Source organism: Lactuca sativa, chromosome 2 (assembly GCF_002870075.4).
Source record: "Lactuca sativa cultivar Salinas chromosome 2, Lsat_Salinas_v11, whole genome shotgun sequence".
Classification (NCBI taxonomy): Eukaryota; Viridiplantae; Streptophyta; class Magnoliopsida; order Asterales; family Asteraceae; genus Lactuca; species Lactuca sativa.
Window position 1 is genome coordinate 127,374,631 of NC_056624.2, and position 15,318 is coordinate 127,389,948.

General features: G+C 29.3%; 1 protein-coding gene across 1 annotated transcript; it reads right to left on the bottom strand.

Moving 5' to 3' along the window:
• Positions 1-3,828: 3,828 nt before the first annotated feature.
• On the bottom strand, positions 3,829-7,317 carry LOC111898652 (IQ domain-containing protein IQM2). The gene is made up of 9 exons (XM_023894551.3): positions 7,078-7,317; positions 6,361-6,746; positions 6,148-6,262; positions 5,988-6,053; positions 5,785-5,873; positions 5,611-5,701; positions 5,276-5,515; positions 5,011-5,112; positions 3,829-4,712 (listed from the first exon to the last, which is right to left on the bottom strand). The coding sequence occupies exons 2-9, from the start codon at positions 6,693-6,695 to the stop codon at positions 4,086-4,088; spliced, it is 1,665 nt and encodes a 554-aa protein (XP_023750319.1). The 5' UTR covers positions 6,696-6,746; positions 7,078-7,317; the 3' UTR covers positions 3,829-4,085.
• Between the last annotated feature and the right edge of the window lie 8,001 nt (positions 7,318-15,318).

The window sequence follows — 15,318 nt, forward strand, 5'->3', positions numbered from 1 at the left end:
TATCCACAAGTAGCACTTTTTTTCTCGAAATTATGAAACTTATATATATATATATATATATATATATATATATATATATATATATATATATATATATATATATATATATATATATATATATATATATATATATATATATATATATATTATTAATCACAACGATTTAGACATTTAAGTCAGTAGACAATGTATATAAATCGATAGACAATGTATATGTGATTTTGTATCCATTCACAATACATCAAATAACAAAGATCTTGATTCCTTATATGTTATAATCCTTTCTACCTTTCATGTAACCACTACATATTATTTTTGAAAAGTTTTCTTGTAATATTAACTACCAATATATACACATCACTAGTAAAACAACACAACCGTTCATAACCCACCAAATTCCCGTATAAAAACAAACAAATGACCTTTTTTAAAACATGTATAAAATCAAACCTTAGAAACTGCTATGATTTGATTCTCACCTTGGTGTCTTGTCCGTTCTTTGAACCATGAAGATTTACAAGTATAAAACAAAATTCCATGATCATAAAAACAGTTTCTAGATTTATAAGATATGTCTCTACTTTTAGAAACAATTTGAAGCCTTCATCCCTGTAAATGTTGTTTAAATAATCACTTCTTTCCAACATTTTGCATCTCAGTCTGACTCCAACCAGATGCTTGTTTCTACGTCTTGGAGTCATGGAGTTCCCAATAATGCTTGCTTCAAATTTACATATTCACCCCCTCAAAAAATACAAGTGTGTATTAGTTAGAGAAAAAAAAGTTTTATTTATTCTATATAAAATCAAGAGTTTAGAAAATTTAAGACTTCAATATAAGATTTTTGAATGGGTACTTATTTTGACTTTATGCCTCGTCAACACAGCTTAGTGGCTGAGATGCAAAATTCTAAATAGTAGGTTTAGAGTTCAGACTCTGACATGATTAAAATATTGTTAGTGTTCTGCAATTGACCTACCATGTGGGCCTTGAAGAGGGTTTACGTGAGCCTCTCAGATGATAAAATTTAACTATTGTTAGTGTTTTGCGATTGACCTATCACGTTTACCATTTATTTTGACTTTATAAAAATTAACATTTTTGTTTGTTTTTTCGTTGCTCTAGAAAGTATATTGTACTCTTTAGAATGTTTTGATCGGAGAGTTTAGTTAGTTAGTTGTTAATATGGAAAAATGTATCTTCTAGACAACCCACACAAAACCCACCGTAAAGTCCATTTGAGGCATAAATCGCAGAGCACTAATAATATTTTATATGTGTCAGGTTTTAAACTATAAACTTGTTTGTGAAACTTTATCACTAACTCCTATATGAATTAAAAAAACAACCATTATCTCTCATATGGATTTAAGTTTTACTTTGTTTTAAATATATTTTGTTAAAAGACGTTTAATGCATTTGATTATTAGTCAAACAATCTCCTTAATCATGTTTCAATGATGAATGAAGTGCATATTTAATTGAGTTCAATTATATTTATTTAATTATATTAATCATGCATATCCATATGTTGAGAATGTACATCTAAACCCTCAAAGTATTTAAGAAATGAATTATTATCAAGTGGCAAGTTTAATGTTTCTATTATATATTCATATTATTGTAAAGTCAACATAATGGACCCTTAAAGATTCATTGAACCAAAAGTGAACAAAAGAAACCGAAACTTAAATAAGATTTTGAGCATATCTTGTTGTAGATTGTAGATCATGCTAAGTGTCATTTTGTTTTTGTTTCCTTGACCTCCAATCTACCACGTCAGTTATATTCTTAGATTTCATGCTTTTCACTCATTAAAATATTTTATATAACTTATAAATCTTAACTATGAATCTGGATTTATCAATGATATATTGATATGTTATGAACAAGTGAAGAAAAGTATTTAACAAAAAAGTGGCTTAAAAGAAAAAAGATAAAAGTGCATATTCTTTCTTTCAAAAGACCAACTTTATTATTTAAGATAATATATGTAAAAGTCATTATATTTCTTTACAGTTTAACTATTATATTTTATTTTGGTTAATAAAAATCATGTATTTTCAAAGAATTTTCCACCACAACTATTGTGACCCTTTATTTTCCTTATGGTTTATAATGTGTTAAAACTAATATAACTTACTTATCTACATGACATCATAATATGTAATCTATAAATTAACATTATGCTTCTTGAAATGGCTCTATATTTGCTTGTTTAGCAGGTTATATGCATAGAATGTACGCATATAAGAATTCATTCTAGAAAGTTCATGTAGATTAATAAATATTTTTTTAAAGATATATGACTTTAATACATGTTCAACTGAAAATATAGGATTGCAGTGGAGTTTTTTTTAAAGATATATGACTTTATTGATTGACTAAAATAAAATAAGGTTAAAATGCAACAAGAAAAAACATATATAATGACTTTTATTATATATATTACTCTTGTTATTATATGAAATATTAAAAACATGGCACAATATACAATGGCAAAATGCCTACAATTATCAATAGAGGTATGTTGTGACAGATCATACCTATCAAACATACATTAAATAAGGAATCAAATATATAGATTTACGTGAAAACTTTTGTGACCTAAACTCGAGACGTCCCTAAAGTCTGACGTCATTTATTTTTATTTTTTACTTTTAGAGTAAATTACAAATTTGGTCCCTAGGTTTTACTAAAGTTGTAAATTCAGTCTAAATTTTAAAACTACACCAATATCGTTTTTAAGCGTGCATTTCATTACAAACATAGACACACAGTCCTTGTTCTTTAAACAAAATCGTAAGTTCACTACAAATTTGAAGTCATTTTTTATGATATTCATAATGAAATACAAACTTAAGGATGACATTAGGATAATTTCAAATTTTAGACTAAACTTGCAATTTTTGGTAAATATGGGGATCAAATTTGTAAATAACCATTGCTTTATTTATGGTGACAAACGTGAAAACATGGAAGTTGAAATTGGTGTCAAGCTTTAGAAAATAATTAAAAATGAAGATTGTGCATCTCAATCACATGTACTTTCCATGTTCCACTGCCTAACGAAAATGTGGACCTTCAAGATAAGTAGAGCTTTTTAAATTATAAAATTTGAAATAATGGACCAAAATATTGGGTTTTCAAGGACTTTTGTGGGGGGTTCTAAACCACACCTTTTGACTTTTATTCTATTGATCTCATTGTGGTACATAGAAGTACACACTTGTTATTTATTTCTTATTGTATTATTTAAATTGAAATTATTGATCCAAAATAATATAGTTGTCTTTTGAATTCATTAATCATGTAACCCAATTGGTTACTTAAGGCCTAATATCGTTGTAAACCCATCTAATATTAGAATGTTTAATTTAATGTTTTAAAAAGTTATTGTTAGTTTCAACATTTTTTTAACTTTCACTTTTAGTTGAAAAACCCAAAATAAATAGGACATATTACAAATGTCAAATTGTCATCCTATTTATCGTAGTGAATTTTTTTAATTTAATTTTTTAGTTGTAGTTTTTCTTGACTATTATTATTATTATTATTATTATTATTATTATTAGTGCCACTCCATCATTGTCTATCAACCCCTCCCTTTTGATATATAACAAGGACCATTTTTGTAATTTAATATGCAAATAAGCATAAACTTATATTTTTATAAAAAGACACATCATTTCAATTATTTATTGGGAAAAAAAACCGTTTTACCAAATAATAACCAGAGAAAATGGCCAAAATAGAAAAGGTAAGAAAATCTTGAACTTATACCGAAAAAAATACCAAAAATGTTGCTTCTATTTTAAATTAACTCTATCATAAATTACAACCCAATATTTCCACATTTGCAAGGACAAATGTCAAAAAAGAATAATCTTTCATTACAACCCATGTACACACATCTACATTTTCCTTTTCCTTTTCCATATGTATTTTGTACAAAGAAGAAGAAAACTAAAGGTTGTATACATGATTGAACTTCTAAAGAATCCCTAACATCAAAACAAAAAAAGAATTAACAAATTTTAATCAAACAATTCCCTAACTCAAAAATAAAAAATCAATGACTTTTTCTAAAAATCTATGCATCCAATATCTAATGGAGTTGATTGTGTCCTATAAGGTCTCTTATTTCTTCTCAACAAACTCCTATTTTCAAAAGAAAAAGGACTTGTACATAACATTGTGTTAGTATACCTAAGACTACATGGGGCACTTTTTGGTGACAAATTAGCTTCTTCTAATGCATGTGATTGTAACTCCGAGGGGTAATCTCGTAAATAACCTATTCGAGGTCCAGCTCCTGTACTCCATTTACAAGATAACTGTCTTCCTAATTGTAAAGAATTTGAATTTTGATTTGAATTAATCCTTTGAATGATTGTTTCCTCTTCATCTTCTTCATCATCCGAAAGTTGATGATCATGTGCTAATGGAGTTTTGATTTCTTGTAAATTGAATGAATCTTCTGCTGCTTCATATCCATCCAAGATTGTTTCTTGGTTGTTTAGGGGAATAATAGTTTCATCGATGTTTGGTATCTCGAGGGTAATTTCGTCTTTTTGAATTTGTTTTATAATATGATCATCGTTTTTTGGTTCTTCTTCTTCTCCTTCTTCTTCTGATGAATGTGTTCTTACATGAACACTATTGATGTGATTGACATGAAATTCTTTATCTTTATCTTCATCTGAATCCATCTGAGAATATAAAAAAAAATATATATAAGAACGAATATTGTATAATATGTTTTTTTAAAAAAAAGTTTTATACAGAAAAGTCTCATTATTTTGGGAAATTTTTTGATAAAGTCCTAATTTTTTTTAACAGAAAAGTCCTGATTTTTATTTTAATAGGAAATGAAAGATCATCTTATAAAATTAAATAATCGGGACTTTTCTGTTAAAAAAAAAGTTCAACTTTATCAAAAATTTTCCCAAAATAATAAGACTTTTCTACATAAAACCCTAAAAAATGATTTTGAATTGTGTGTTTTACCTTAACATTTGTCGTATCTATATTGTTTTCATGGAGAAATGAAACAAAATCTTGAAAATTTTCTTGTGTAGGACGATAATGTCCACTATGAGGCCAAATCGCCTAATGAAAAAAACAAAAAAACAAAGTAAGTTAGAATTTCAATGCAAAAAATAATAATGTACTCTGAAATATATATTCAATTATACCAATTTCATATTTATATTTTGTACATTTTTTCGAAATATAATGTCCTAATAAAAAAAATTGTTACTAAAAAAATTACCTTTAGGGTTCCTTTTTCAGCAACGATTCTCCCAGCTGCTAACGTGGCCCCACCAGCAAGAAAACTTGAATGTTGAAAAGACCCTTTTTTCTTTATTCCAACATATAAAATTTTTGATGTGCTTAAAACAAATATCCACTTGGCACCTTTTGGTTCGCCTGTTGTATCAACAAACTCACCCGTCTGTTTGTATAACAACTTCCCATCTTCCATTTCAACTTCATACGCCTTTCTCTCCATCTATACATCGACATCATAAATAATAAATTTTTATAAAAATTTTGTATTTTAAAAAAAAAAAATTTGACTTAATAAAAAATTATTAAAGTACATACGGGGCCAAGGTATTTGATGCATTGTTGTTGAAGCTTTGATCGAGGACATTTATCAACGAGATTTATTTCTTTTCCTTCTCCTATATCCAACCTTTAAAAAAAAATTATATATTAGATTTAAAGAGTTTTAAATATTATAAAATGAATAATATAAATATGGAAATATTTAATTACCAATAAAAGAAAGGCTCTTTGCTTTGAGAGAGCAACCATTTTCCATAATAAAAATGAAGATTGTGGCCATAACGATGTCTTGGATCAATCTGTTATAATTATATAAATATTGATTATTAATTAAATAAAAATTATATATTGAGTATCATAAATCATAATTTAAAATATTTGAGATTAATTAATTAATTAATTAATTCACTTACAGCCTCGAGCCAATGTTGCAACGCAAGTTTTTGGGCTTTACTATTCTTTGATAAACCTTTTCCTACCTGAAAAAAAATTATAGAACTTGTTTATTTATTATTATTATTTTTTTAAAATATGTAATTAATAAAATATTTAATTTAGTTTTTCAATTTATACCTTTGCAGCCCTTGTTCTAGCTCTTGACCAACGTGAATAAACAGTTTCTTGTTTATCAAGATTGAAAAATGAAATAGAACTTCTTTTTAATTCTGCAAAATCTAAAAGCTTCCACCTATATAATTATATATAAAACTACGTTAATGAAAATTAAAGATGATAAAATAATTGGATTATAAAAAAAAAAAGAAAAAAAAAAAAAGAAACTCATACAAGCTTTGCTCAATTTGAACTGCACAATCTGCGAGCTTTCTTCTCGTTCTAAAGCTTTTATAAACTTTCTGTAACTTTATTGCAGCTTCATGTTCAGGGCTTCCAGGATCAAAAATGGAGGTTTTCGTGAATTCATCAATCACATTGTCGAATCCTGATAATCCGTTACACATTTCCTTCATTTTCGCGTAATCTAATTCTGTTTCTTGAGTCGAAAATTCAGAGATGATAGATCCATCGATACTGTTAACTTCATCTTTCTTCGAACTGATGGAATTTGAAATCGTTTCTAAATCTGTGAACGCAGTATAGGGGCACGAAAATGATAGCCCCATGCAACTCAGAAAGATGATTTGATTTTGAACAGCTGTGAGATTTGATTTCCCCTGTAAATTAAATGCGACGCATTAATTACCCAATTCGATAATTAACAGAGATCGGATCATACATTTAACATTCCCATCAAATTCGTACAAATTCGCCATTTACAAAGAGAAATCGAAGGTTTGACTATCAATGATTTGAAATGCGCAGACGCAAAAAGATACGCCATTGACGCATTTCGTCGAGAACCTTATAGGCATATACAAAAAGCAACAAGGATACTATACTGATATATGATATATGATACATGATGTATCCCATATCTTTGACTAACAAAAGAATTCCACAAGAATGGAAGAGATTAAGAGATAAGAGGATGAATGAGTGAGTTACCTTTGAAAAGGATTTGATTTGATGGGTAGGGTTGAAGATGACAGATTTTGATTGGATGCTCTGTTTTTGTATCTTTTTGTTGCCCTTTTTGAATCAAAGATTACAAAGCAAGTAGAGTAGTAGAGTCAAGAGAAGTTGGTGTGTGCTTGTTGTACTTTCTTCAATGTCTATAATCGCAAAAGTTGGAGTCTTTATATAAAAGCCATCACATAGTCATGGTGTTAGTGTGTGAGAGAGAAAGTCGTGAAGAGAGAGAGAGGGGCACGTGGAATAATAACACTTGTTTTCCAAGTTAAAAATTACAATGAGACTCTTTATATAACAAGTGGCCTTTTGCCTAAACATATAAAGCCAAGTTAATGAAGACTTTATAGTTTATATCTTTTCTTTTCCAATAATACTAACTATTTTTGAAAAAAAGAAAGAAAGATATATTGCATGTTTGAAAATGGTATCTAATAAAATATGTAGTTTTCGATCTTTTAGGAAAGAAAATGAGATTTATGGTTTTATAGTATGCATGCTTACAATTGTCATATCGTGTAAAGATAGCTATTTTGGAATAACAATTATGATTTTTCAATAATACTAACTAAATCTTTTAAATTAAGCATCACATGTTTAATGAAGTATTTGATAATATATATTTTGGGATTTTTTTAGAAAAAGAAATGAGATTTATGGTTTCATGCCATGCATACTCACAATTGTGAATTGTCATATCATAGAAAGATACTGTTAGCTTCAATATCAATAAAAATTTGAATCCACAAGTTAATAAAAACCTTATTTTTGAATTAAAGGTCAAAATGTGGAAGTACTTTGCCTCAGTTTATTCATTAACTTTTATTATAAAACTAATTTATATTGAGAATGTAAGTATTATTTTTTTTTTTTTTAATTACACTACTACCTATTTTTTGAATTTATTTATAATGCCAAGTGAGCATTGGTTGAAAGAGGTGCGGGATCTTAAGACTAGGTCACCAAACAACCAAGCACCTATAAAGAGAAATCAGTATTTATTTATTTATTTAATGGATTTTATTAAATCTAAAATGAAATAAAATAAATAAAAAATCATGCATTACATTGCATGGTCATCTACAACTGTCATGATATTAGTATTTAATACAATGGTTGATCTAAAAGTTTATTTTGTTTTTTTTTTAAAAGTCTTAATACTCAAAATTTACTTATGTTATAAATAAGGAGGTAACATTTTGTTTGATGAAATTGAGGAAATTAAAAAAAAAATGGTTATTCTAGATGTTTTTTCAAAAAATAATTTGCATTCAATAATTTTCACAACTCTATCCATTATTTATTTTCTTTCTTTAAATTTATCAAAAAATTTTAATTAAATTGAATGAATGAAATTGATCAAATAAAAAAAATATACAACATATTGAGTAAATCATGTTTGTTCGATATGTTACTTTGAACACTATTTTATGTATTCTTTTTAATTATTATTTTTTTTTTGTTCCCAATCATAAAAATTTGAGATAACAAAAGTTCAGTAAAATGTAGATAAAAATATAATACGAAATTATGTGTAGATCAGAAAATTTATAATTTCACTAACATCATGCAATTACAAATAATTTGTATGGTTATATAATAGAAAATGTTACATTAGAACTTTTATCCTATTCAATAGAAGTGAAAAAACATGCTCATAAAAATAAGCAAAATAAAATAAATCACTGTTCATACGAAAACGCTTCAATGATTCCATCATGACAAAAATAATTATTTCAATTAAAGTAACCATTCAACTTTTTCCTTGGGAGATCATAACAAACATGCCTAGTGGAATAAACAAGCTAATGGTATTAGTTTATATAAATAACATTTTATATTATATATAAATAAAATGCACATATGATTGAGGTAATTAAGATCTTTGAGGAACTAAAAAAATTCTAAGAATCCTATAACTTTTTTATTAATATAATATTTTTCATTCAAAACACTACCTAAATCTTATGTGTATATCATCTTTCAATCGTAAAACAACCGGTTTGGAAAAACACAACAAGTACGTACTTTTCGGATCTATGCACATATGCATATTACCAAAATAAAACAAAGAAATTTGTTAAACAATTGGCTTAAAGATGATGTGTATATATATATGATTTTGATTCGTTAGTTAAGGGCGTTGGATAACAATGTGATGAGTGATCGATTCACTCAAGTTTCAATGAGTTTCATGGGAAATGTCCTTGTTTTCAAGAAGTTAAGATGCTCCTCTATGAATACAACAAATTAGACTCAACAAATCACTTACAATGGTTCAAACATCAATCCAATAATAAGTTGTTTTAATTGAAATATGTGGTGTTGCTCTCTTTCTTATGCTTATACTGCTATTTTGTAACTTTAACTAGCACCTTGCTAATTGTTTGTAATTATATCCGCCCTTCTAAAAAACTAAACACTATATCACATTTCAAAATCCTATTTATCCAACAAAATTATCTAAGTTTGTAGTTCCAATCCTAGAAAAAGAAAAAGTATATTTAATAAACTAATTTAATATTTAAAAAAAAAACACTTTTAAAGTTTTGTTAGATAGACATTTAATGAAATAGGAAAATAGCAAATGTTAGAAATGTAGATCCGGCATTGAGAGCATTCTGTCCCATGCAGGGTATTATTCTATATATTAGATTTGTACTGGTAGGAGTTGTACGTATTAAAGTTGGCGTACATTATACCGTACAAGATTGGTCTTAATTATGGCCACGTTGCCCATCCAGCATTCCAGCTCCTCTAAATTAAATTCAAATACTTAAATTGAATTTCTCTCCCTCTTTGTGAAATTATATACAGATCTCAATATTCATCTAAATTACACATAATCATCCCTTAATATATATATATATATATATATATATATATATATATATATATATATATATAGAGAGAGAGAGAGAGAGAGAGAGAGAGAGAGAGAGAGAGGAGTTCAATTGAGAAAAAAAAGTTGAGAATAAAATCATTCTCAGCCAATCATTTAATGTAAATATAAAAAGACACGTAGACAAACTTGGAAATATGATAATAACATTCAATCTCAATTACGTAACTGTAGAGAATTAGATAACAGTTCAAATCCATTCCTAATTGATCGTTCATCATCCAAAATTTCTCCTCCAACATTCATCAATCATCCAGATTTCTTCAATTAAACCCTCATCAACGTCATCCAGTGTTAATCAATCATCGATATTCGTCAATAACACGTTTATCAACACCATTCAATAGTTGACAACAAAAATTCGTTTTTGGTTCTTTTAATCCAACATTCAATTCTGCTTGAATACGATCATATCTTCAACATCTACGATTAATTATACTCCCAACGTCATTAGATCAACATCATCGATAATCAACAAAAAATCCACTTCATATCATTCATTCAACATCGATTATCAAACAAAACTTTAAAATTAAGGTTAGAAAAAGATCAAATTGTTTTTTTTTTTGAAAAATTTCATATAATTCTCTATCAATCTACTATTTTGTAAGATTTAAATAGTCAAAGTATCATGTTTTTAACAGTTTTAAAAAAGTTAACTTGTATGCACTCAAACTGTTTGATAAAATACATAAACAAAATCACCACGTTATATTCGCATATGAATATAGACGTTTCGAATAAAAGACGATACCCTTTTCTTTATTTTAGTTATTATTGAATTTCTAATTTAGATTGTTTTAGATATTTTTTTGTTATATCTCACCTAAATCAGTATATGATTATTAAAACACAAAACAAATATGCAAATTTGTATGTTATTCATATGTGAATAACATATAAAAATTATATATATTTGTAAAAACACATTGTAATATTCATATGTGAATATACAGTGCAATATTCATAAGTGAATATACAATATAATATTCACAAGTGAATATACTATGTAATATTCACATGTGATATACCATGTAATATTCACATATGAAAATATCATCTAATATTCCTAAGTGAATATACCATCTAATATTCACAAGTCAATATACTATGTAATATTCACAAGTGAATGCATCTTCTAATATATAAATATGAATATACTATGTTTATTATATGCTATATTCATATATGAATGATACTTAAATTGTAAAAAAATTAATCATACTTTTTATTCATAAGTGAATAACGAATGTACTGTAGCAAAAATCTGATGTATTTTTATTCACTTATGAACAATGATAGCGGAAACTAAAAAAAATAAAAAATGTATTTTATTTTAAAACTATATCAATATAGATGTCTATTTATAAAGAATAAAAAATTATGAAATTTGATATATTTAAAATCATTTTTCGATAAAAATAACTCCATAAAAAAACGAACAAAACTATGTTTTTGTATATATTAAGGTAATGATTAGCATAGTTTAAGAAAACATGTTTTGTTGGAAAACACACCTGTATTTCTTTCCTATTTCCACCACATTTTCAACCATTGGTGCCATACCAACATCTACATCCGATCCAAATAACCAAAAAAATTCGCAGTTTCGATTTACCCGAGATCTCTCTGGTTTCGCACTGACCCTTTAAATAACTAGAATACAGAATTCCCAGCCGAATACTGAAGTTGAAAACTTGACACCTGGCCAAACATCAAGACTCCAACCAAGAGTCTAATCGACAAAGGTTGTCCTAGCCCGTTATCGACACGACTCCCACAACCCTCCAGTCTAAGCAAAGAATGACTGTCCAACCAACATGAACTACAATAAGTCCGTTTTCACTCCAAGTGAATGCTATGGCCAATTTGTAGCCTTACATCACACTTGGACCAAAATTGGCCTATGACCTACTTCAATACTATGAATGGCGTGGTCCTCCCACATTCTTATAACCGCTCATGTAGTGGCCTAACTCGACATAATGAATGTTGCGGCTAGACTGTAACCTTTCCACACTTACCCACAACCTATCCCAACCTAGTGAATACTATGGGCCAACCCGCAGTCTTACAAAAATTCCACAATTGCCTACCAAGCTAGTGAATTCCACGGACCACCCCACAGTCTTACAACACTTCCATAACTGCCTACCAAGCTAGTGAATGCTACAAGCCACCCCAAAGTCTCATAACACATTTACAACCGCCATGGGTCGAGCCCATGGTCTTTTGAACTATCCAAAATACCTGGTCAAAAATCAAAACAAGCCAAAACCACAACCCACTAAACCCAAACAGGCATTCGGGTCATGCTTCGAACCCCAAAACTTTCATCAGACAAGAACAAGCAGAGTGGTTCTAACACAACCCTCAACCTGATCCTAGACATGAAAGCATGGGCTACTGCCGATGTTTCACATCCTTGAACAAGATAACTTGAATCCTCAATATTTGCTTCCTTAATTACAACTACCCACTGAACACTATCCCTTGCATAAGCTTCGATTCAATCTGAACTTGCTATCCTCTTCTCCTCGAGCATAAAATTCCATGCTGATTCACACTTGGAAATATTCCCATTATTCCCAAGAGGTACTCTCCCACTTGGATTCAACTACATCCTGCCAACTACATAACCATACGAATTCCTAAGCCATCCCATAACTTCACTACTCATGGCTGTCACAAACCTAAGCTTGCAAGAACTAAAATTCCATAACCACCCGACCTCGCATATATATATATATATATATATATATATATATATATATATATATATATGTGTGTGTGTGTGTGTGTGTGTGTGTGTGTATATATATATATATATATATATATATCCCAAAATTAGGATAAATACACCTTACCATCTCGATGAAAGCTTAACGCCTCCAAGCACCTTCCCATGACACAACTCCAAAATCCTCAAACAATTTCAATAGATGAAAAAGAATGAATAAACCAACTGTCGAAAATGGATATATAACCAATCTGTAAGGTCACACGTTATGATATGACGAGTCAAACACTCAATACGCTGACTGGCAGCACTAGCGTCAACGTCTTAAGACATTATCAGCGTCATCATGAAGATCAACATCAGCATGTAGTTATACAATCTAATGTAATCTTTGTATATTAGGTAATTATAAATATATGTATAGATTAGATACCAGATCCGATATCTTTGTGATAAGGATCAGTTCTTAGTATATATTAGATACAATCCCTTCAATCAAGGGATACACTAGTATAGTTTAGTATATATTCAACATTGGGGTGAAACCCTAATGTTAATGTCTTGGTGAAACACAATTTGGTGAATTCTCTGTGTTCTTTACTTTTTATGTTCTTTATGTGTTTGTTCTTGTTTATTATACTTGAAGTGTATCCGATCGATACAAATCTTTAGTTGGTATCAGAGTAAGTTTTTGATACACTTAAGTAATCATGTCGACTTCCTATAATCCTAAATCTTTTGGTCTTAACAAAATTCCTCTTTTCGATGAGCACAATTTCGCCCTGTGAAAAACTAAGGCCGTGGTTGTTCTTGAAACCATGGACTATGAGATGCTTAAAATTTTTGAAAAAATTCCTCATGTTCCTATGTATAAAACTATAGTCAACAATGCTCCCATTGGCCCCTTAAATAAAAAACCAGAGACTAGTTATGACCACGATGACAAGAAACTGATTAGTCTAAATATGATAGCTAGAGAAGTGATAGAAAACTCTCTTCCCTATCACGTGTATCATCTTGTAAATAATTATGAGTCAAGTCAAGATATGTGATACGCTGATAGTGGCTTATGACGACACTATGGAAGTTGAAGCCACTACCATCAATAACCTTAATGAGAGATATGAGCACTTCTTTTCTCATCAAGGTGAGTCACTAACCCAAACATTTAACATATTTAACTACAAGATTAATGATTTGTACAAGATAGGATTCTTCTAAGTTGGTTATGAAGTTCCTAGACCCTCTTGGGAAAATCTAGGAATATCACACTGATGTCCTTAAGAATAGTGAAAATATAAATGCCATGGATTTGAATTCCTTTTTTGGAAATCTATGAAATTACGAAGAGACAAATGCTCTTCATAAAGACATCATGAAGGAATCTAGAAAGGAAAAGTCTGTAGCCTTGGTTTCTCGAAAGGAAGCAACAAAGCATATCAACAACTCAGATGAATCAGATCAAGGCAAAGAGAGTGGTGAAGAAATCACTGATGAACTTGTTGCCAACGCTGCACTTATTGTTAAACGATATGAAGAAAGCAGATCAAATGTTGTTTGAAGAGCTTAGTTTAAGGGAGGTAGTTTAGCAAGGAGATCACTCCAGAGAAGAAAAAATCAAGTACTTTTTTTAACTATGGAAGCCCTGACCATTTTGCCAGGGACTGCAAAGAGAAGAAAGAAGCTCAAAGTCCAAAGAACTATGAAGTGTTGTACAAGAAGCTGTTAGCTCACACGAAGAGGGAGAACATCTCTCCGCTAAAAGCTTTCAATGCAAAACAAGAGGATTGTGAAGAATGGGTGGAAGAAGAGGAGAAATATGAAGATGAGGGGCTGAAAATTAAGGATCTAATGGATCTTATCAATGATTCCCATGATGGTAATCTCAATATCTGTGATGCTGATATCTCTCAAGTTGTCCAAGGATCAAGTCAAAATCTAGAACATACTTGGTTCCTAGACAGTGGGAGCACTAGACACATGACCAATCTCAAGTCCCTCTTAACGGATTTTATGGAGAAAGATGGTCCTATGGTGGTTTTAGGAGACAACAATGAAGAAGCTGTCATGGGAATTGGAACTTTTGAGTGCGGCGTTCAAGCTGAAGGATGTGCTCTATATCAAGGGTCTAAAAAGCAATCTTATCTCCGTCAGTCAACTTTGTGACACTGGTTATAAGGTTCTCTTTTATTTCCATGAAGGAAAGGTTTTTGACTCTAAGAACAAAATTGTGCTTACTGCTCTCAGGGACAAGAACATTTATATGGTTTGATTTTACTTGTTTAGACAATGTTACTATATGTTTTAAATTTTGTTTATGCTTTGATACTTTAAAACTTCAGAACACAAGCTACTACCGTTTTAGTTTATTTTGATTTTATGCTTCAAAAATTCCTTTTAACTTTTAGTTTACCAAAGAAGTATACATTGTACATTTTGCTGCTAACATTTCTGATGCATGTTCTTCTCTCTCGATAGTGACCTGAACTGATTTGTACCCTTGAAAAGGATCAATGTATCATCCCTTCGGTGTAGCATCTTTAGACTAGAGTTAGTTGATGCTCATGCTGATCGA